The 23,191-nt window shown below is 54.7% G+C and overlaps 7 protein-coding genes across 7 annotated transcripts; 3 read left to right on the top strand and 4 right to left on the bottom strand.

Annotated features, from left to right (window-relative positions):
- Positions 1–2,367: 2,367 nt before the first annotated feature.
- Positions 2,368–3,744, top strand: GLRG_10652 (uncharacterized protein; the record flags this gene model as incomplete). Its single annotated transcript, XM_008101337.1, has 1 exon — positions 2,368–3,744. The coding sequence occupies one exon, from the start codon at positions 2,368–2,370 to the stop codon at positions 3,742–3,744; it is 1,377 nt and encodes a 458-aa protein (XP_008099528.1).
- A 3,252-nt stretch (positions 3,745–6,996) lies between these two features.
- On the top strand, positions 6,997–8,592 carry GLRG_10651 (uncharacterized protein; the record flags this gene model as incomplete). The annotated part of the gene is made up of 1 exon (XM_008101336.1): positions 6,997–8,592. One exon carries the CDS (start codon positions 6,997–6,999, stop codon positions 8,590–8,592), a length of 1,596 nt encoding a protein of 531 aa, XP_008099527.1.
- A 1,049-nt stretch (positions 8,593–9,641) lies between these two features.
- On the bottom strand, positions 9,642–10,135 carry GLRG_10650 (uncharacterized protein; the record flags this gene model as incomplete). The annotated part of the gene is made up of 2 exons (XM_008101335.1): positions 9,642–9,818; positions 9,917–10,135. 2 exons carry the CDS (start codon positions 10,133–10,135, stop codon positions 9,642–9,644), a joined length of 396 nt encoding a protein of 131 aa, XP_008099526.1.
- Positions 10,136–11,993: 1,858 nt separating this feature from the next.
- On the bottom strand, positions 11,994–13,933 carry GLRG_10649 (uncharacterized protein; the record flags this gene model as incomplete). Its single annotated transcript, XM_008101334.1, has 7 exons — positions 11,994–12,095; positions 12,330–12,397; positions 12,464–12,646; positions 12,805–13,297; positions 13,359–13,417; positions 13,532–13,658; positions 13,715–13,933. The coding sequence occupies 7 exons, from the start codon at positions 13,931–13,933 to the stop codon at positions 11,994–11,996; spliced, it is 1,251 nt and encodes a 416-aa protein (XP_008099525.1).
- A 999-nt stretch (positions 13,934–14,932) lies between these two features.
- On the bottom strand, positions 14,933–16,465 carry GLRG_10648 (major facilitator superfamily transporter; the record flags this gene model as incomplete). The annotated part of the gene is made up of 2 exons (XM_008101333.1): positions 14,933–16,281; positions 16,342–16,465. 2 exons carry the CDS (start codon positions 16,463–16,465, stop codon positions 14,933–14,935), a joined length of 1,473 nt encoding a protein of 490 aa, XP_008099524.1.
- A 725-nt stretch (positions 16,466–17,190) lies between these two features.
- Positions 17,191–19,178, top strand: GLRG_10647 (artemis protein; the record flags this gene model as incomplete). The annotated part of the gene is made up of 2 exons (XM_008101332.1): positions 17,191–17,236; positions 17,335–19,178. The coding sequence occupies 2 exons, from the start codon at positions 17,191–17,193 to the stop codon at positions 19,176–19,178; spliced, it is 1,890 nt and encodes a 629-aa protein (XP_008099523.1).
- A 220-nt stretch (positions 19,179–19,398) lies between these two features.
- On the bottom strand, positions 19,399–21,178 carry GLRG_10646 (major facilitator superfamily transporter; the record flags this gene model as incomplete). The annotated part of the gene is made up of 3 exons (XM_008101331.1): positions 19,399–20,517; positions 20,616–20,849; positions 20,912–21,178. 3 exons carry the CDS (start codon positions 21,176–21,178, stop codon positions 19,399–19,401), a joined length of 1,620 nt encoding a protein of 539 aa, XP_008099522.1.
- Between the last annotated feature and the right edge of the window lie 2,013 nt (positions 21,179–23,191).

Raw genomic sequence — 23,191 nt, 5'->3', positions numbered from 1 at the left:
TTCAACAATTTGCAGTAAACAGATGCAGCCATGATATGGAAAGTTCGTAGCGTAAATTGCCTACACGTTATCAAATCCGGGAATTAGTGTCATTACTTTTCTTCGGTGCCTAATAAATCACTATCTGTAGGCAAAGGTGCCGATTGGTTTATTCCAGACTGACGGCAAGGGGTGGAATATAGCCTAGCGTTCTAGCAGAAACAGAACTTCAGTGCGGGCAGAAATACCTATGGAAAGCGTATTTGCCTGGTGTATACAGCAAGGCCGACCTCATGCTTTCGTAAGACAACAAGGGTTTCTGTTTCGGAACCTTCATTCTTTTCCAGTTGTTCTGAGTACCAGGCCTGGTTCCAATACTGTGATTTTTCCTTTTTTTCAAATTACGTTAGACTATCATGGTGTACCTATGTGGCCTTGAGAGGGACCAACTTGCAACTCTCTCTCATTAAGACAATTGGGTAAACGATCAGCGTAAATGGACAATTCGTCTAAATTCAACTCAAGCGGGTTTAAAGGTCTCACGCTCCCGATACTTGACATATCAAACTCTCTATAAGCCATGTCCATTGTCCATCTGATCTGGGAAGCGGCGTGAAGTAGTCGAATTGCTTGGGGCCCTACTTTGACACGTTCTGTCAGGTAGTTGTGCGAGTCTGACTTTGTAAGTCAGGGCTATATTCGCAAATTAACATGACCTTTGAACTCAAATGGTAACCAAACTATCCATATGCCGCAAAGAGAACAACGGAAGACACGTACTCATAAACTAACAAGCAGAGCATTTCGCCTTTTGTCAACATCGTCAGTTTTTCTACACCCCAAATGCAATATCTGTCTTGCATGGTTTAGAGCTCACAATACAAAACTGGTGCGAATAACTGAACTTGAGCGGATGTGGCTGCAATGAGGCACTGGCTTCCGGAAGATGTTTTGGCAAAGTTGTAAAGAGACAATTCTCTATTCTTAAGGTTTGTGTCGACACATGCGGAAGTGATCCGTCAGGTGAGCCGATGAACTCGTTCTTCGATTCCGCCTCCCCATTCGGTAGGTGTGGCACCCAGCCCTTTTTGCGCTCTAGGCCCGGCCCGGCCCGGAATCCACGTTCACGTCACCAACGTATTGCTGCAATTGAATTCAGCGTCTTCATATGTGACTCCCTGCTATAACTGACTTACTATCAGCGTTATATATTTCTCCTAGTCAGTCACTAAAGTCTATGGCAGAATCCAACAGTCGGTTTACACAGGCTTGTGAGCAAAACTCAAACGAAATAGGAAGGCGGCATTGCCAGCAGAACACCTGTGTGGCATCACATGCAGCCTTTTCATCGTAGCAGGTGTTGCCGAATTCCTCGATGTTACCTAACATCCAGAGAACTTGCGGTGTGAGGCATTCTGTTGGAAATGTAAATTGATACCTCGGCCGTCGCCATTCGCGTTTAACTGAAAGTTCCGAAGACAGGTGTCAGGCGCGGGGATAGTATCGAGTAAAGGAGTCAGCGTTAGGCGTAGTTAGGGTTCAATTGTGACGATTATTCCAATATGCCTCCTCTAACCCCTAAGTCCTATAGAGTTTTCCCCTTTTGTTGTTCCTTCGGTGACTAGTTTATCCGGTCCTGGCCCCACTCCGGTGCCCCCCCTGGGGCCCCGCTCCGGGCACCCGACAACAGGGATCACGTGAGGCACGTCATACTGCTAGACACAAGGGGTAAAATGTTCGGGTGAAAAAACAATCGCAATCATAGAATTCCCGTGTGCCGATAGGTTATCGCATCCACGTAACCCACGAACCGCGATTCACGAGCAATGTTGCAATGTTGTATGGAGAGGTAGCAGATAGTAATGGCGGACGGCGGTCTCATACTGCTTGCGCCCAACATCTTTTCAGCATAGTTGCTTGGACTGGACTTGGCACTGATTGGTAGTTAAGTGTACGTCGGCGCTAGCCCTCGCCCGTCGGGTCATCAAGCGAGATTTCCAAGCTCTTTTCCTCAAGCCGTAAGCATGTTTCCACTTCCGCAACTTCGCTGTCCCGCCATACAAGATGACAGAGCGAGTCGGAACAATGCGCTATCCGACACGAGGGATCGCTCCGCGCCCTAGGTGCGTATTACGCCGTGTAACCTCCAAGACGTGCCACCAAGCAGACTCCACTGGCCCACTGTAGCTATCATGGTCTAAACAAGACGTTTTACAGGTACCCACATCGGGTAGTGCCTCTCCTGCTTGCTTCATAAGCAGGGAGGGGGCATTACATGATACTAGTTGGATGTTGGGGCACTCTGCTACTTTAAGGGTCACCCATCTTCGCCTGGTATCAGTTGTTCCAGCTCGACAGCAAGTCTTCAGCGACATCTACGAATACGCCATGACGGCAACGACAGCCGAAAGGCCCACGAAGCATTCGCCCCTGCTTCTCGTTACGGCTTTCCCTGGCGAAGGGCATGTGAACCCTCTCCTTACTATCGCATCATACCTTGTCAAAAAGGATTATGAGGTTGTGTTCATTTCAACGCCGGACTTCCGGCACAGAGTCGAAGAAGCCGGCGCCGAGTGGGTCTGCACGGACAGCCCTTTCACCGAAGAACTTTTCCGGAGCCTAGCTGAGACGTTTTCCTTGCCTTCCGTGCCGGATCGTTTCGCCATTGAATACAAGAAAGTTTTCTTGAATACACTGCCCCCTCGGGCCCGGAAAACAGCCGAAGTTCTGGCCCTGTTGAAAGCAAGGGACCCCAACCGCCAGATCATTGTCATCGAGGATGCCCTCAACTGGTCCTTCTTGCCTCTCAAGTATGGAATGCCTTTGGCCCAGGGCTTAACGGAAATCCCGAGAAGCATAGGCATTGGCGTTGCCGCTTTCATCCTAGAGAGTCGGGACACTGGGCCCATTCCATACGGATTACCGCCCGATTCCACCCACTCAGGTCGCCTAAGGAACGCAATCCTTCAAGACTTGGCTGAGAAAGGGCCATTGAAGCCTGCGCTAGACGGTTTGCGGGAGGCAATGGAGACACTGGGCTGCACAGACATCCCGACCAAACGCATGTTCAGATGTGCCTACACAGCCCACGATGTCACACTACAACTTTGCCCCCCGAGCCTCGAGTACCCAATTTCCGACCTGCCGCCGTCAGTTGAGTACATTGGCATACTGCCGCGCAAGACACCAAGTCCAGACTTCCGATACCCCACTTGGTGGTCCGAAGTCGAGAGAACACAACCGGACAACAAATACCGCCATGTCATTTTCGTATCTCAGGGCACGGTCGCCTCAGACTACACCGATCTCGTGCTGCCGGCTATCGAAGCCTTTGCCAACAGGCACGATGTTCTCGTCGTTGTGGCTCTGGGGACTCGTGGCGCCCAGCTTCCTTCGGAGGTCGTGATTCCTCCGAACGCTCGGGTTCTGGACTACATGCCCTATGACACCATCCTCGAATACACTGATGTATTTATCTCGAACGGAGGGTACGGCGCCTTGACTCACGCTGTGCGCAACGGCGTCCCCGTGGTTCTTGCCGGCGAGAGCCAGGAGAAGAGCGAGGTGGCCATGCGTGCCGTGTATGCCGGTCTTGGCGTGAGCCTCGCCACACAGAGACCGACGGCAGAGCAAATCCGGAAAGGCACTGACGAAGTCTTGCGAGACACTAAATACAGAAAAGCCGTGATGAGGCTGAAAGGCGAGGACGATAGTATGGACGCTCTGGCAACGGTAGAAGCAAAGGTGAAGGAGATGACTCAATGAAGCCAGCAACGAGAAAGCAGGATGAACTCTACTCACTTTTTAAGAACCTCCCAACTCAGTGCGTTCAATTATCTTGTACTTTTAGATGTATCAAAGGCTGCCAGTAGTCTTAATAGGGAATACTTGGGTTCGAACCTGCCCCCGATGGCATTTGGCCGTGGCAACTAAAAACCCCCGTTTTTCGTTTTCCTGGCACAAGTTGTGAACTTTAACATGGTTGCAGTCGCCCAGTCTTTTATAGAGTCGTTATCTTCCAGGCCATGCCTGATTCCGATCTGGAACCGAGTTGAAAGATTGATGTGTCCAGTAGGACACAGGGCTCGACGCAAACGTGCTGGTCTTACATCATCCAGGAAAATAATAATAAGATGGATCATTGAGATGCGTGTCACTTGTCTTTCGGTCTCCCGAGGGAAAATAGATACTTCAGTTCCAGGGTTGTCAGATGAAGGGTTGTCGATACGGGATTTGACATGATGTACAGAACCTCTTAAGCAAGTTTGGGAAAACTATCGATTGTGCAAAGCCAAGTTCATGGCCCGGATCCGGGTCCTGAGGGAACGCTAATCAGCATGTTGGCAATGTTGACATCTTGGGGTCGACCTTGGTTGCGTATCGCATTTCACCTTCTTCTCATTGCTTGTTTTTATAACTGTTACAGGGTGTACAGTGGTAAGCGGCAGATGCAAATGGACTGCATCACCGAAACGATGGTTCGATAACGGGCAAGCAAGGATGCCGGAAACGGCTCATGCCGTGGTCGGGACTCAATACGGACCACGGGAATGCGGGACAAAGGCTTGGCGCTTACGGCGGGCGAGAGGCTGTGAATCACGATCTCGGTCGAAGAGGCAACCCGACCCCGCTACCACGCGCCGGAGCGGAGATGAGGGTGGAGAGGACGAGTCCCGGAATTTGTGGAGAGTTTACAGGGGGGGCCAAGTGTGAGCGACGGGCCTCACGATGTCCACAGACAAGGTGTAGATGAGGATAAGCCTAGGGGGCTTAACCGTGGGCGTTTACGACGGGTCGAATGAGCGGTGAAGAAAGTCAGGTGAGTAAGCGAGTAGGAATAGTAAGTTAGGGGAGAGAGGGATTGAGTGAAGGAGTGAAAGAGTGATGATGATTGATCAGCGAGCTTGATTCTGCCCAGATACGAAGAATTTGCGGTAGCGGAGTCCAGTGCCGACTCAGCAGGAAAATAAATGAGAAAATCCCAACCGAGGTGGATTTTGTGGGGTGTCTGCAGGAGCAGGTGCATTGGTGTAGCGCACAGCGACCCACGACACTCATGGAATGCGGTTGTTGAGCCGCCTTGTTTGAGCGACCAACACGGAGGTGAAAAGCAGATAGAGAGAGAGAGAGAGAGACAAGAAGGGGAAAAAAAAGATAAAAACCCCCCGAGAAGAAGGAATGACTACGGGTAGTAGTTACTGGGTAGGTACCTCGGTACCTGGACCAACAAAAGGAGATGAGAAATGCCCGTGGGCGCGGATTGGCTGGCAATATAAGGCTAAACCATTTCGAGACTGATGGGGCAGCTCCTTCCCGCCAGGCTCCTTCCCGTCAGGCTCCTCTCTTTCCCCCTTTCAACGCCGTGCCTAGGTACATATGCATGGTTACCTCGCTTGCTGCTTGCCTTTCTTTTCTTCCCCTGACCAATGTCTATTGTCCATTTTCCATTGTTGACTTGTCAGGTTGGCCAACTTCCCAGAGAACAAGCAAGCATACAAGCAAGTAAGTAAGCGACGAAGGAAGCCCCGAAGTAGCCAATTTGACACGGACGATCTCATGATTGCAATGCGCCACATGTCTCCATCTTTTGGCCCTGACAAGCACGGTTGAGCCCCTCCATCGCCCCTGATTCCAGCTACCTAGTATCCGTAGTGCAGTCAGTATGCACCGTACCTACCCTACCGCCAAGGTACCTAGGGTGCTAGGGTAGCTCAGAGGTTAGAGAGAAGGTGCTGATACGGGTGGGCCCGCCTTTGTCTGCTGAACCACAGCAGCATCTCTTGGCACCGGTACCTGAGTTGCTGGGGTACCTCGACCTGCCTTACTAAGTACCCAGGTACCTGGGCACACACCTCAGTCATCCACCGTCGCACCGCTTGTTCCTCGTCGACGACGACAACGACGGACACGAACACACGCACGACGCGAGCCATTCTTGCACCTCTCCATCCATCCATCCATCCATCCATCCATCTCATTCTTCCAATGCCACCGTCAACGTACAAAGTAGGCACGGACTCATCATGAAGTCCCGAAGTCCCGTACAAAACAGCTCTCAACAGTCCGCTCATTAGAGCATCCGCAAAGGCCATGGGTGCTCGGGTCTCTCCACAATACCATTAATTGTGTGTCACCAACCCTCGATCTTTCGCTCTCTCTCTCTCCCTCGGTGGCCCTCAATGCCGTGGAGCCGGGTGACCATGGATGCCCCCCTCCTACCGTAGTGTAGCTGCAGATGGGCTGCCGCTCGAGTTCTGCCCCCTCCCCCCCGCCCCACGGCTTAGACTTTGACTGAAGAAGCCCTTTCCCTTTCCGGGCTTGGCTTTTTCTCGTCGTTGTTGTCGTCTCCATCGTCGCCTGCCGCCCGCCGCCTTCATTCCAGGCTCTAGCCCATTGAAGCTTTCCCCTTTCTTGTCTGTCCTTCACTTTACCCTTTTATACACAGTAGGCATCACCTTCCGCTCCTACCGCCATTGGAATGCTTGTTTTCGTCCCCCTTACCCATTCCGTCGTCTCGTCTTCCTCCCTTGCCTTCCTCCCCGCCCCTCAACTCGAGTTGAGTGTGACAAGGAAGGCCCGTGGGGAGGTGCTGCTGCTACCCTGTACATACCGCGACTAGGTAATTACATGACCGCGCTTTCCTTTTCTCTAAACCACGGACCTTCACCCCCCCGTATTCGACCTGCGTCGGCGTTGTATCTTCGAAACAAGCCTCCTCCAAATCGGCCGGCTTTTGACACTTTGTCCGTCTGTCTGCCGCACCGTTGTGTTTCTTCTTGCGCAGCAGAAATACTCCCCTTTAATCACTCCCAGTTCTTGTGAGCAGGCCTTTTTCCATCATGGCAGATGCCAATTAAAGTGCTAACCGCCTGTAGATTATACCACGCCTTCTTCTCCTTTGAACACGACGACGACATCGACGACGGCGGCGCCGGCGGACCACGACACCGAAGACGACCACCCCGACGACCATCTCGTGTCCTAGTCTGGCTTGGCTAAAGGACCTCGACGTCAACCATGCCCAAATCCCCTGAAAATGTCTATACCGAAGACCGGCCCTCGTCCTCAGTAGAAGATTTCGACCTCGACGATGAACACAAGACGCTGTTGTTGCCAGGCCCGCCGTCGTCATCCCACAATCCGAGACAGGGGACGGTTCTTGCGTGGCTCAGAGGCAGGCAGCGCTCGTTGCTGAGAAGGTTCCGTCGTCAGCCTCGCTCTCTCCCCCGCCTGCTCCTCCGCTACGCCTTCCTGTTCGTCCTCTTCGTCTTGACCGCGACCCCCATACTCTTTCCGTCTTATACGCGCCACCCGAAGCACTACAAGGACCTGAGGAATCGATGCTTGGTGTCTGACAGCCTGCCCGGCTGTGCGAACCTGCGGAACGAAAAGGTATTCATTGCCGTCAGCTTGTTCGACCCGGAGGGCAAGATTGCTGGCGGTGAGTGGGCCAAGAACGTCCTCGACCTTGTGCACATGATCGGGGAGAACAACGCCTTCCTCAGCATCTACGAGAATGACAGCGGCGACCTGGGCACCGCCGCCCTCGAGGAGTTTAAGAAGAACGTGCCCTGCAAGCACAAGATTGTTAGCGACGGCCACGTTGACTACAGCGCATTCCCCCATGTGACGATGCCCGACGGGTCGCAGAGGCTGAAGCGCCTTGCCTACCTGTCAGAGATGCGTAACCGCGCGCTCTACCCGCTGGACCAGCACGACCCCGACGCCGGCGACGTCAAGTACGACAGGATCCTGTTCCTCAACGACGCCCTGTTCGCCCCCATCGACGCCGTCCACCTGCTCTTCAACACCAACACGGGCCAAGACGGCCGCGCCCACTACCTCTCGGCCTGCTCCATCGACTACGACTGGAACCCATTCCTCGAGTACGACCTCTACGCGCAGCGCGACGCCGAGGGCTTCTCCAACGGCATCCCCATCTTCCCTTACTTCACCGCCGCCGGCAAGGCTATCTCGCGCAAAGCCATGGTCTCGCAGACGGATGCCGTCCCGGTCAAGAGCTGCTGGGGCGGCATGGTGGCCATGCAGGCCAAGTGGGTCCAGAACATGGACAGGAAGCTGCCGACCAAGGACTGGCAGGCCGTGGCGCACCACGTCATCAACCCGGACCACCCGCACAACGTGACGGCCCCGGTGCGCTTCCGGTACGAGCCCGAGCTGTATTTTGATGCCTGCGAGTGCTGCCTGTTCCTCGCCGACGTGACCACCGTCGCAGACAAGGCCGGCGAGCCCGACACGGGCGTCTTCGTCAACCCCTACGTGCGCGTGGCGTACCGCAAGAGGACCCAGCGTCTCGAGCGGTTGATCCGCCGCTGGGAGCGGCTCATGGACCTCCCGCAGGGCATCATCACCTATTTCTCGCGGTTCCCGACACCCAACCCCCACCGCGAGGTCGTCGAGGGCCAGCGGTTCCAGGAGGAGATTTACCAGCGCCGCGAGGGGTGGAAGATGGTGGAGCGGACGGGGCGCAACGGCATGTTCTGCGGGGTGCGCGAGATGCAGCTCGTCAAGGAGGGCCCGCGCAACGGGCGCAACTGGGAGAACCACTACGGCATTCCATGGGACGAGCAGACGCTGCACTTTCCCATGTGATTGATTCCGTTTTTTAACTACGAGGAAGAGCAGAAAGGAGGGGGCTGGAAAGTTTGATGATGACGGCACGGCGCATCGGTTCACTTTTGTTTTCGCTTTGGGCGGGGTGGAGGCCCATTACGCGGGCTATGTATGTGTGTGGGCGCACTCTGGAAATGATACCACTTTCGTTTAATCCTATTGTTATATCTATCCATCCCATCTAGATAGCCATATGTATGCGTGTACTAAATACACCTTTCTTCTTCTTCAAACTCCTCAGCACCCTGCCCCGCTTGCAAGTGCACGACGCACACTGCGAGTGAGGGCTCACGGTGACGAGGTGAGGAAGCAGCCGGGTGTGTATATAAAACAACCAGGTGAGTGAACCGCCGCAGACAACGCTCACGGACTCGCCCCGCCTGCCTGTCGACGCCGCCGCGACCAAAAAGCTCACGCAGAATATGCAGGGACAGGACGGTACTCGTTGCGACGGTTCACCATGTATTGGACTCCCCTAATTGGTCCTACTGTAGTATGATAGCACTCGAACCTACCCAGACTAGCCCGGAGCCCCCTTCCAACTACGCAGTGCGTGTCTCATTTCCTGCTCGGAACGTCCAGCAGATAAGACAGACCCAAGGGACGTAGTAACAAAAAAAAAGACGAATGGAAAAAAGAAAACCCCCCATGGGAATAAGTAAAGGAGGCGGCGATATGGCAAACGATCCCGCAGAAACCCCGTGGAAGAAAGTAGCAATCCCGAACGCGATCCCAACCCAAAAAGAACCCGACGTTACAAACAGCAAACCCGAGTTCGCTCGCTTAACAACAAAGTTGGTATCTTGAGAAAAGACACTAGCAAGTCCCAAAAGCAAGGAATAGAGAGAGAGAGTCATGGTATCCATGTGTTTTTTAGTTTTGGCGAAATCCCCCGCCCCAGACGCCTCGAGGACGCGGCTCATAGCTCGAAAGAGTAGTTTCAAACTGGGGGGAGGCGCGACGAGTCGAGCAGGAAAACGACCCAGAGATAAAAGACGGGAAAAGATGGGAAAAGACAACCGGGACGCTTAGGCCGCGGCAGGCGTCGCCTTGGCCTTGGAGGTCTTGGGCTTGGTCTCCTGCGCGTGGGTTAGCTGGCGAAATGCTGAGGAGCGCGTGATTTGAGAGGCAGCGCTACGCACCTTCTTGGCGGCCTTGGTGGCGGCGGCAGTCTTGGTTTCTGCCTTCTTCGCTACTGACTTTGCCTGCGGGAAATGGTTAGCCTCGAGGCCGACAGAGGACAAGATGGAGAGGCGCTGCAGCAAAAGTTGAAAGAGGGAGAAGGGGAGGGCCATGAACATACCTTGGTAGCAGCGGAAGGGCCCTTCTTGGCGGTGGTGGCCTTCTTCTTGGTGACGCCGACGGGCTTCGCGGCCTTGGAGGCGGTGGAGGTGGTGGTCTTGGGCTTCTTCGCGGTGGCAGGAGCGGCAGTGTTCTGCTTGCGAACAGGGGCGGTTTCGACGACGGGGAAGACACGCGGCTTGGAGTTGCCGGTCTGGGAGCGGGTTCCTTCGCGGGCCATTTTGATAGTGGTTCTGGGGACCGCGAGGAAATGTCAGCGCACGGAACAGGAGCAGCGGAACGAGGCGACCACAACGGGGGCGATGCGACGAGAAGACGAGGTGGCGGACTGTGAATGCGCTTCGCGTGAAAAGAGACGGGAGGAAAGAGGGGTGGGGAAAAAAAAAGGCAAAGCAGAGTGAGGCGATGGCGCGATGGGACGGGCTGAGAAGGGGACGAACTTGGCCGACTTACGAATGGATGAAACTGGGGGGGAGAGGGCGCGATAAAGCTTTCTGAAGCTGCAGAGTCGAGTTACTGAGGTGGATGAAGGGAAGAAATAAGTTTGCGACGAGGAGTGGTGGATTGCGGAGGTGTTTTGTTGTGAAGAGGAGAGAGATGGGAGGTGACGTGGTTTTCGGTGTTGCGGCGCGAAGGGGGGGAGGAGACTGCGGATATGGCTGATTGAGTTGGGTAGGTATGTGTGTGTGTGTGGGCAGAGGTCACAAGGGGTGGTTGCTGATGGGAAGAGCGGTGTCGGAACAGATCCAAAGACGGATTACTACCTTTTGGCTGGGGTTTTGGAGGAAATCCCACATAAGTAAAAATACGATTTTATTTGATTTCGAGACTTAAAACACCTATTGCTACTTATCGAGTGGTTTTGAGCAAGCTTGCCCTGTGTTTTGAAGCAGAAATGGCGACGGGACGGGTCGAGGATTCCAAAAGGAGGGCAAGAGCGCGATGGGTGTGTCCGCGCCCTCTTCCCAAAAAGGGCAACTGTCAAGCCATACAAGGCCAGACCGGGTCAGGTCGGTCGCGACATGCGGCCGTGGCACATCACTCGAGGCGGCTCCTCCTGTTGTTTTGATTTCTTAAATCACGTCGTCGCCGTGCTTTCTCATTCTGCGGTTTCCTTATCTAGTGTAAGACGGCAAGCGCCAACCAAGCGCAGGGGGGCAAGTGCGGACAGAGCAAGCGCGAGTAAGAGTGAGGCAAGTGCGTGCAGGTGCAGCAGGTGCAGGAACAGACAGCCCCTTCCTCTTAATGCATGCCAACATCGACATACCTATCTACGGATATAGGTTATAGGTATTAGCCGATGCCGAATGCCTGCCTTCCAGCGACTGTCCAATGTCCGGTTCTCTTTCCTCTTTTCAGGTCCTATGGACCTTCCTTCCGTCCGTCCGGCGTCTTTCTCCTCTTCCTGCACCTCCCCCCCTTCTCCCCCTTCGTCCCTCGTCCGCCTTTTCTACTTCTCCCACCTGTCTTTTTCTCCGCAATCTTCGCTTTTCCATTTTGATTTCCTTCTCTTTTTTCCATTCGGGACTTTGCCTTTCTTGGCCTTGCCGACCTGTTCCCGTCTTAATCGCACCGGGCTCTTCCGCAGCCACGGTCGCCGGACGGACCGCTCTATACGCGCATATCCCACTTTCCCTCCGGCCCCTACTGGTTACACATCTTCCGTCCCTTTTGAAAGGCGCGGCTGTTCTGCTTTGTTTTTCTGCCTCGTCTCCCGTCGTCTTCCGCTGCGTTTCTAGATCCCATCTCTCCAAGCGTCGGATCGGCAAATTGCATTGCATGCAATCTCGCGACAAGCCCGCCAGCAACCCTGACCGATGGTGGCCGTAACCATGTCCAACCAAGTTCAACCGAGCACACGAGGATGGACCGGGACCAAGGACGCGCCAACTCTGGACCAAAACCACCAAAGCTACGCGACCCCTAGCGCTCTTCTGCCGTCCCGACCAGCACCGCGGATCAGATGTCGTGCCAGACTTGCATCTTTCCTCAGCGGCTTCCATTCGCCTGAACCGTGCAGCACAAGCGTGCTTCATGACCAAGACCAGGACCATCGCCGCGCGTTTTGCCGCTGCCTTTCACATGGAGAAACGCTGGGTCGAAGCAACAAGGCCTGGCAGCTTCAGCGCGCTACGCTTGATGCAAAAAGGGTCTGCTGGATTGAGCCCGGGCCTCCGCTTCTATTCTCGACCGACCGTTAAACCCCGCAACCCACCCATCCCAATTACATCAGCGGCCCCCGTTTTTAGACGTTGTTTTGAAGTCCATGGCCCATCACATCGCGGTCCCAAGGTTGGAACGAGTGCCGCCTGTTCACCCCACGTCTCGGGGGGAAAAACTTGTTCAATCTAACATACATTCTAAGTCTACGCCACTCGCCCATCATCCATCACCCTCCCGACCTTCAAACGGACTATTTCTGGACCGGCAGCGGCGTATAGCCAGGTGTCGGGGTTCTTGCGCCGGACCCCGGAAGCTGTGCCTGCCACAGCTGGTAATACTCGAAAAAGTTGTCGAGGTCCTTCTCCAGTTGGTTGCCCCGCCGCACAATGGTGGTCGCATCCGTTCGACAGCTTCACCAAGTTGATAACCCCTGTGACTTTGTTGACCTCGGATATGTCCACTCCCGGTTTCTTCGCCAGAGCCTCTAAATCTGCCCATTTGCTCTGAATATTCGCCATGAGTATGAAGTCCTGGGTCAATAACCGTAGTTGTTCAAACTGGGCCGCGACTGCGACGTGAACCAATATCAGCGAAGCAAACAAGTTTGGTGGGGAAGGGATCCGCTGTTCTTACATTGATCGACGCTCTCGCGCAGTTCTGTATGTGCGCTTTCAATCACCAACGACCGCTTTTGGAGTTTGATCGCAGAATCTACCCACTGCGGACCTTGACGCCGACTGCCTTCAGTGCCCTGCTGTTGGTAGTCCAAGCCACCGCGCACCGCCTTGTATGCGTTCTCCATCTCGGCGATAGTCGCCTTTTCAACACCCCAGTCTTGCTCACTGACACGACTTCTCTTTAACTCGTCGGACGTTACGAACACGCCGTTCACGTCAGCCTTCTCCCTGTCCAATGCCCGAGACATAGACTTGCCCAGACCTGCTGCCTTGATGACCTGGGATTTCATCTCTCCAGACCGAATAGACATCTCAAATAGATGCAGTAGCTCGTTGTACCAGCGTGCAACATTCTTCATCGTGTAGATTGCCAAGTCGATATCGAGCTGAAGCGATGTGCATTCAAGCACAGACGTGGAATAAAGCGCGTTCCAGAGAGGGCTTGTGTTGCCCTCGGCACTCTTGACTCTCCAACACGCCTCTTGTAGGGCTCGGCGGCTGGACATTGGGGATACGTTCGTTTCGGGTGTGGAATCTATTGACTGAGAATTGGGGTTTTAGCAACCCACTCTCACACACGAAACCAAGCACTCAAATACGTACCTCCATATAGGAGTCGATGCGCTTTACAGCAGCCTTCTGCGCCATGCTATCCAGGCCGCCTTGTCCGCGCGGGCGGCAATTATACCTCACCCCGTCGATCCCCAAATCCTGGTTACGACCCATTGCTGAGGGAGTGCAGCAAAAACAAAAGATGTTACACTCCTCGAGGGTACCGCGCTCTTTGACGCTTGCCGTGGCCAGTGATCTCATCGCCTCCCGGATGATATCGACAGTATCCCAAAATGTACGCCTCGCAAGCCCTAGGTTATCCAGCGTCATACTCTTGTGTATGAACGTGACCTCAACGGCGTCAGTGGCTATTTTCCACACAGGTGCGGATCGGAGAAGCGGCTCACTTGGAACACGACGATCCGTATAGCTGTCTCTGGCATGTCTGATGCATCTGTGCGGACCTCGGCGACGAGAAGCTCCCATGCGGACAGACTCTTTTGATATATCTCGAGCTCCAGGTACATTTTGAGCGAGTCGCGGCACTTTTCAGTCTCCTCAGGGGTCGCATAGTAGTGGCACGTCAAGTCTAACGCGAGCTTGCCTTGAGCTTTCTTTGCCTTCATCTCGTCGGTTCGGCGCAGTCGTGGAATCGGCTGCTGACCTTTTGTGAAAGTGAGGTAAGTCAACGTCGAAAAATCGGCGAGTATGGAGGGGAGTCTGGTTTTTCTGAGGTTTTTATGGCAAGGGCTAGGCTGATATACGCCTCGACCGTCATGACCTGTTAACTGCTGCCTAAAAAGGTAGGCCGCGCCTACCCTCACAGTTGGTTGCTCCTTCCCAGTTACCTTGATTGCACAAGGCCACAAGGCCCCTCTTTGTATGGCAAAGCAACAGCTAATACCTCTTGAGATGTTGGTGGTGTAGTCCACTCACGTGATTGCTGTTGCCACCAGATTCACCAGCTTCTTCACCTTGCCAGCCAGTGGCCTTTTTCCTCCAACTTACACATCACCAATACCATCACATTCATCGCGATATCGTTGCTCCTCCACTTGACAAATCTACTCGAGTCGGAACTTTAATTGAGTAAATAGGACGAGAAGCCTTGCTGGCCAAGAACTGTATGGTTGGACACAAGAATGGTTCAATGTCAAAGACCTCCTGGGTACTCGTTGACCAGACACTTGAGATAGGACGTATATATTCCGGTAAGCTTGCAAAGTCTTTGAAGGACTGTGAACCATTCAGATGTCGTACCCGACAACTGTGACGCTAAAAGCTATTTCAAGGAAACCCCTATGGTTTTGTCATTCGCGTCGAGCGTGATCCACCGCGCATAGTATAATACGTGATGATGGTCAAAGAGAATCGTCGCTTAACCCAGCCAAGCAGTAGATCACTCCCAGACAAGAACGCCCCCTGCCATAAACACTTGATCTGCCTACGCATCGTGGACATCTAGTTGACCAAAACACCTCGAACCCTTCGTTTAGCTTGGCTCTCGATTGCGGGATAACAAGTCAAGCTTTTGTCTATCCTTTATGCCATTGCCAAAATGGCCAGTCCCATATCTGTATGCAAAACCCCTGGCCGTTTTATGAGACTAGCTTTGTTTCATTGATTCACGCCTCGCGTCTCCATTTTGCTGCAAACTTCCACTGAACTCCCGCGCCCACAAGAGCCGCCAGCTGCATAGCAACACAGACAGTAAACGCCCAGCCGACGCCGATGCCGTTGACCATGGGCATCACGAAGCTCGTGCCGCCGGCCGCAAGAAGGCATCTTGCGAGGTTGAGACTTGCGCTCGCGGCTGCGCTCCGGTCTGGGAACACGTCGATGAGGTAGGTCATGACGAGAGACTGAGTCGATACCGCGGTCCATCCTGTGACGAAGGTTGATATGACTGGCACGGCGATGTGCACACGGCGTGAGAAGTTGATTGTCCACCCGAAGACGGCGATGGATACGCATTGGAGAAGGGAGAAGATTGGAACAAGACGTAGGCGGGCCTTTTCGATGGGGAAGTCGCGGAGGGTGGTGGAGGCGAGCACAGCATTCTCGGCCTCGTCGCAGGCCTCGTGTTTCGCTTTTGCCCTGCGGTAGTCGAGGTCCAGTATCCTTCCTGTGACAAGGGTGCCGACGATGGAGCCGGCGCCGTTTGCGATGAATGTCAGGCCGATGTGCGTGTCGGAGAGTCCATACTGCGACTTGAACAGGCTTGACATGGCGGTGATGCTCATCTGCCATACAGCGTAGTAGACCGCGAGAAAGATGATGATCGGAGCTGCGCCTTTGCTGAATAGAATGCGGATTGGTCCGGTCACATCAACTTTCTTGGTCGATGATGGATCCGAGGATGAGTTTCGTGCGGCCCAATTGAGCTTGGTGCTCCGCTGATAAAGGCATAAGGGGTATTTGGTGATCCGGTTTGGGGGAACAATTGACCCGTTGCCAACGACGGACCTGAGGGTCTCCGGTAGCAAGAGGACTAGAAACGCGAGGAACACGCCGCAGTAGATGGCAAGGAACCAGAAAATGCTCCGCCATCCCAAAGAACCGGCCAGTGCCCCCCCGATGACCGGACCCACGGCGACGGGGACGAGCAGACCGGCCTGGAAGACGCCCATGTACCCGCCCCTCTCCTCGCGCGTGGTGATGTCGCTGATGACGCCGGAGCCGATGGCGATCGTGCTGGCGCTCCCGGTACTCTGGAGGCACCTCAGGGCGACGAGCGTGGCGTAATTTCTGGTTTCCGCGAGGCCGATGCATGCCCCCAGGAACACGGCGAAGGTGCAGCCGTAGGCCACCCGGCGGCCCTTGACGTCCGAGACGGGCCCCCAGAAGCTCGGCGCCAGCCCCTGGAAGATGAGGTACGAGGTAACGGTGAGATTGACCAGTTCGACGGAGACGTCGAGGTCGCCGGCGATGGTGGGCAGAGCCGGGAAGTAGATGTTGGATGCGAAGCCCGAGACTGGCTCGGCTGGTTAGCATAATGCTCAAGGCACGAGATGATGGGTAGGTTGAAACGCACAGGTAGCTGCGGTTGATACAATGAAGATGATGAGCCGTTTCTGTCGAATATCAAAAATGCTGTATGACTCACCGGGCTCGACCGATGGCGAGTGCAAGGCTGCTGGTGTGTGGTTGGTGCTCATATCGCTTTCCTACTTTCGTCAAGTCACTGGTGTTTTCCCCCCCCTTTTATTTTTTCTTGAAAGTTGATTTCCAGTCAGTCTCAAAAGTATATAAATAAAGAGTATTAGTCTGGTTTGGTCTCAAGTCCAATACCTCCGAAGATATTCATTGCCTTTGTCTGGATTACATGACGGAGGCGCTTCGGAGTTGAGCCCCACAATTCGGAGTTGAGAGTCTTAGCGGCGCGCGCATACCATCTCAGGGTTCGCTGTCCAGGATCAGGTGATTTATGGACAGACAGTTGGTCAGCCACAGGGTTTTGGCAGTAGCGCTGAGACAAGAAGCATCGTATTGGGTCGAATCTCAATCTTCCACACGGCAATTACAAAATGGTCGACAATCAGGCGATGAGAGCAGACATCTCAGGTTTGGTGCACGGAGCTCGGCCGGACTCGAAGCCCGGAGCCGGTAATACAGACCCACTATTCTCCGACTTATGTAATCCGGCGGCTTAACCCATGTCCCGCCGGCACGATGTCAGCAGCTGTCAGCTGATTCCAGCTGGTGGCAGATTGCGGGCTTGGTTCTTTGGGGAAACGGAAGGACCTTCCGCGCATGGGTGTTCATTCATTCCCCTTTCAGTGAATTGACATTCTCACCTTCAACATCCTCGACTTCATTGTCCAACAACCACGCCTGGTCCTCCCCCAGGCACCTTGTACCCCAATCATGAATAAGAACCGCAATGTCGACATTCAACGGACTTGTCGCAGAGTTTCCTGACATACGAAGTGAGTGGATGGGCCCAGGATGGAACATCCTGGGGATGCACTCACCATCCGCGTGATGGCCTTGTGTATTCTTCTATCACACTGCTAACTCGTCACAGTCGACTTCTTCCGGAGTCATGCTGGCCGTCTTCCACCACTGGCATGCTTCCTGAGCCACATCCACAGCGACCACCTCGCTGGGCTGGAGACCCTGCGCTCCCCCTTTGTCTACTGCTCTGCAGCCACGCGGGAGATGCTCCTCCGCCTGGAACGTTACCCTTGTCGCTTGAACTACGCCAAAGGCATCCTCGAGGCGCGTGTGCAGACCTACAAGCACCTCAAGAACCTGCTCAAGCCGCTGCCTCTAGAAACAACCACCACTCTGGAGCTTGCGCCCGGAATCCACATCCAAGTAACCCTATTCGACGCGAACCACTGCCCTGGGGCTGTCATGTTCCTCATAGAGGACTCGAATCGCGCCATACTCTATACCGGCGACATCCGGAGCGAGCCCTGGTTCGTCAACTCAATCGCCAGAAACCCTGCCGTCATCGAGTACACCTCCGGTCTCAAGACCCTCGACAAGATCTACCTCGACACCTCCTTCATCAGGGATGTCCCGTTCCAAACTAAAGCCGAGGGCATCGCAGAGCTGCTCCGGAAGGTGGCCTCGTATCCCACTGACACCATCTTCCACATCCAGGCATGGACCTACGGATATGAACAGGTCTGGATCGCCTTGTCCAAGGCCTTGAAGTCACGCATTCATGTAGACGACTACAAGATGCGCATGTTTTCTTCCCTGACCGGCAAGACGTCCAACGATCGCTTTGGTTCGTCGGTTCATCTATGCCCCGAAGCCCCTGCCCTGGCCGGCTATGTATGCGGAAACACACCCCACCCGGGCTGTCTCACCCGGGATGAGCACGTTCGCCTTCACAGCTGCGAAAGGGGCGCCTTCTGCAGTGTCGTTCAGAATGCTAGGGTCGTATCCATACTGCCAGTCGTGGCGCACCTTCAAAATGGCGCAGATGTTGCCGAGGCCGGCGTAGGAGGCGGTGGGGACGACTTGGAGCGCGATGCAGAGCTCGATCCCCTGTCGGCACAAGACATAAAGACAATGGTGAAACTGATGGACGAGACGCCGGAGATACCCACGGATGCGAAGATGAGGCTTCTGCAATTGATGGAGGCCGGTGCCATTAGTGGTCGAAACATGAGGTTGGACCTTGACATGACGTCCTTTGGGGAGAAGAACGAGACCGCCATCTTGGATGCCTTTCGGACCATCGCCCAGAGAAAGCAAAGTGCCAACGAACAAGTGGTCGGTTTCTCTGATGATTCGGCTGAACTGCCACGAGTCATCACATTTCCGTACTCCCGGCATTCGTCGTACCGAGAGCTGTGCGACTTGGTTCGAGCGTTCCGGCCAAAGGATGTCTGGCCTTGCACGGTGAATATTCCCGAGTGGCTCGGAGGTAACGTTACCATCAAGTCTCTCTTCGGACCCGAATGCTCCGGAGACATCTTCGCTCACGACCTCGAGATGGAAAAGGTTGCCCGCGAACGCGCAGATGTTCTTCAGCATCAGGCATCTCAAGACTTCGACGCTAACCATTCGTCAACGTCGCAAAGTCATCAAGCCGACGAAGCCAGCTGTGCCAACGCCGGGGTCGGGCTGCCAACGGCCAAACTCAACACCGCTCCCTCTGCGCCACAGCAACCCCATTGGGAGCCACAGACACCAAATTACACGGGAAGAGAAGCCCGGGAAACCCAAGGACCGTCCGCATCTGGCACTTTCACTAGGAATGCCCATCCACTTGTGGTAACATCGCGCATCCGATCAGATGCTTATCTGAACATGGTAAGGAACGTCCTCGGCGGGGAGTGGACACCAATTGGCTTGCTCTCCACGCTCGACCATCATACAGTGCCAGACAAGGACCTCGGAATGGTTTGAAGTCAACCCTACGCCAAAATGCACGTATAACCCTGTTGTGTACGAGCATTGCTTACAGCAAGATTCATGAGAGTCTGATTAATATTCATGGTCCGACCTTGCTCATCGGTCGGCTACGGATCAAGATGATAGGATATCTGGGTTGCAGCACCGTTACGGCACAGCCTGCTATGCTTGCCTCACACTTCAACGCGGGCACTTGAGTAGTTGTTCGCCGTGTTTATTGTGGTCGCAACGCTCCAGCCTCCGACGCCCCCCATCTGCCGTGGATGTACTGCCGCAGGCTCTTTCCACAGAAAGCAAGCGGTAGGGCAACAGCTCCCACGATCAGCAGAATGGCGCCATATTCGAGGCTGGCACCCAGGTATCCCTGTGAATCAAGCCATGGCGTGATAGTGGAGGACGTCGCGAAGCTCAGCAGATATCCCGCTCCTCCGACGATGACCATGGCGGGTGCGGCCCAGCGAGGGAATGCCTCTGTGACCCAGAGGGTCGAAGCAATGCCGAAGGCCGCCGCACTGAAGGCGTTGATGGCGTAGGACACAAAGATACAGATGAAGTTCCATTCGTAGTGAACGGCCAACCCGTACAAGACGACGCTTGTCACGCCGGCGAGGACGGGAGGGAGAAAGGCGATGAGGTAGTGCTCTGCATCCCGGACTCCGCCGTTGCGGAGCGTCAGGCGGCGAGCCACCCGCGACGTCAGGATGGCCGACACTGGCCAGGCAAGCAGCGAGCCGACGGCCGAGACGGGGCTGACCATGGAGATGACACGCTGGGGAAGGCTATAGGGCGGCTGCGCCATGACAACGGCATAGGTCTCACCGATGAGAAGCACGGCCCCAACATTGAGGGCGTTGAGAACGGCGACCCAAAAGACGAGGGGGTTGCATGCGCACAACATCGTCTGAACGTAGCAGGTTCCCATTTCCTTGAAGCCCGCGCCGCGCTTTTGGACTCCCCATTTTCGAACAATGCTTTGCCACAGCGTCTCGGGGGCGGGTTCCTGCCGCGCCGCGTTGTCTGGCCCCTCACCAACTGTCTGTTCCCAGCCGTCGTATATCTGAATCTTCTCCGACCCACCTTGCACGAGAATACGACCGTCAAAGGCAACGACCGGTCGGACGAAGTACGTCTCAGGGAGGAAGACAAAGACGCATACGAGGACGGCCAAGCAGGGGAAGATCCAGGCAGAGTAGAAGCCCCTCCATCCGGACGCGCTAAGGGCCGGTACGCTTGTCAGAGACAAGAGGCCGCCGGAACCGCTAAGGCTCCATAAGATGCCGAGTGCGTGGGGGCGCTCATCGATGAAGGTGAGATCGATGACTGCCAGCAGCGACTGCGATGCGTGTCAGTCCTAATCTCTCAGAAGACACAAGGTTTGCAAAATATCGAAAAGAAATTAGAAATAAGAATAAAAAAGCCCCCGTCACATACCGCGCTAAGGCCCAGTCCTGCCGAGAACCCCTGCAAACTCAAAGCTCCGAGAAGCTGGTAGAACCCCGAGGCATTCGCCGCCAGAACAGTGGCCAAAGTCAGGCAGCACGACGCAAGCAAGAATACGGGCCGTCTCCCGACAGCCACCGACAGGGGAATCCACAGGAAAGCTCCGATACCGAGAGAGAGTGTGCTCGGCGTTGAAACAAGTATGTTCATCGGGAAGTTGCCGGTCTGCTTGGGGAAATGTTAGCCGCCGTTCACCGACCCGTGAGTGGTTCCGGGGCGGGCATGACCTTGCCGTCGAATTCTGCAGCAAGAGAGGGATACATCAGGCTGGCAGCTTGCGTCTCCATGATGGACACGATTGAATATAGTATGAGAACGCCCATGGCGAGGACGCGCCTGGGCAAGCCCCAGCCCAGAGGGTCATATGGGGAATTGCTGGGCATGGGTAGCTTGAGCGTCTGGCCATCGGACGCGATCAGGTAGATGCTGCCAGAAAGCTCGCCCGAGACGGGGCGACCCATGGCACGGCTGCTTCTGCTGCTGCTGCGGCTCATGATGCCGTAGAGGACAAAATAGAAAGCGAAAAGGAGACGACGAGGTCGAAGCGAGGGGACGCAGCTACTGCAGTAGGAAATGGTTAAGTGAACGTCGGCCGGCGTGTTGTCTAGAAACAACCCGTTAGAGTCAACAGGACATTCCGGTTGTCTGATGGTAGAGGACCTGGTCCTTTATTAAGACCTCTGAGTCCCATCAAGGTGTGGTAAACGGAGTCAGGACATGCAGACGGCGTCACAGCTACATTACACCAAATGCGGCAACGCAGGGAGGAGAGCAAAGAGCCGGCGGCATCGTCGGGCTCGACTGCGACAATCAATTGACAATTCGGCAATCTTCACAAAGTTTAATTGTTATACCATGAATATCATGTGTGACAGAGCTCATAGGAGCACACTCAAGGGAGCATGGAACGAGGCTGGTGATGTCCCACTGGTTCGGGCCCCGTGATTTGAAAGCATGGCAGCTCTGTCGAGGCCGAAATGAAGATGGCATACCTAAAGACGAGGAGCGGGCTGTGCCTATATGAGGGGGGGATCTTGGGAGAAAGCTCCGGTCCGAGTACTTGCAACCGGGGGAGATGCTATTTATTGCAACTGTTTCTTTGCTGCCGAAGGGATGATGCCCAACTGGGGCAGAGGCAGGATGGGCAGACGGACAGACATGGACGCCGAAGTGACAAATTAGTTTCCGAAAGAGAGATATGCTGAGCGGAGCCCTGGGCAGTGGGCCGAGTAGACGACCTGCCCAGAAACGTTTCAAGTGAAAGCTTAATGGCAAACCTGGCGGACCAAAGGTGGTTTCCGGTGTGACGCTATTCTGCTGGCACAAACTCTATACAAACAAAATGAGGATTCCCACCGGCTGTGGTTCTATTGCGTAGACGACGATGACCAGGTGTGTGGGCTTGGGATCGGCCGTGCGTGCGTGGTCCCCTCGGCACGACCCGTTGCCCTCCGCTTTATGCCGGCGTCTGCGTGGTCTTGGTCGGCGGCGGCGGCGACGACGACGACGACGACGGAATGGTTACTGTAACGACTCATGTTTCGTCTATTAGGCCGGCAGCAGTTGATAGTAGACAAAGGTCCATAGCCAATCTTTCCCGGCGGCTGAAGCGGAACTCATAGCGAGAAGGGGGGAAGGAGGGGGAGGAAGAGAAATGTGCCGCAGGAGGAATATTCTGGAGACGGAGGAAATCAGAAGGAAGCCAATGTTGCTGTTCGTTCTTCTTTTCCTTTCCGGCGTGGTGGGCCCGAATTAGTAGTAGACGAAACTTTTCAACTGTTCTTACGCTGAAGGCTTCCACCTTGCGGCCTTTTCCCCCAATACCCAGTAGGTGACAGGGCACAGGTCCCGAGGACTCTACCAGCTGAATGTAACCCACTCGTGATTCTTTGGCCAATTACTCAGAAAGCTGGGAGTTTCGCGCGAGGCTGGCTGTAAAGGGTTGAAGGTTAAGAGGGGGGAGGGGGTAAGGGTGTTGAGAGGGGTGTCCACATGAGTCGGCGACTACAGCCGGATCCTTCGGCCGAAGCAGAGAATCGTCGGGTTTCAGGACGCGTGGTTTTTTTTTTCTTTCTTTCTTCTTTGCCGTTAGCTCTCTTTCGTTTGGGCGAACAAATAAGTCGCGGGCAGTGTTTGGGTGTGAGGGGACGACGACGACGATCTTGTCATCCGACGCATGGGTAAGAAGGCTGTTCATTTGGATATTTGGGACCTTGAGAGGGACCGCCTTGCAGATTCACCTTTGTAATTTGGATATTTGGATCGGTGGGCAGTGTTTGGAATCACCAGAGTGACTTGGCGCCGCTGTACATGTGTCAGAGTGAGACAGAGAGAAGAAGTAAGCCCGGGTCTAACGCAGCCCGACCCGCGCGAGACGGCAGACGGGAGATGCTGCCCGTAAAGTCGGGTGGAAGAAGCGCCCCCGCATTGGCGGACGGGGGGAGGGCTGCTGCCATCCCATCCCTCCTCTCTTGAGCTCTTTGGTATTACATGCTGCAGTAGTACGC

This window comes from Colletotrichum graminicola (genome assembly GCF_000149035.1).
Source record: "Colletotrichum graminicola M1.001 genomic scaffold supercont1.64, whole genome shotgun sequence".
NCBI lineage: Eukaryota > Fungi > Ascomycota > Sordariomycetes > Glomerellales > Glomerellaceae > Colletotrichum > Colletotrichum graminicola.
This window is presented reverse-complemented; position numbering and strand designations above follow the sequence as displayed.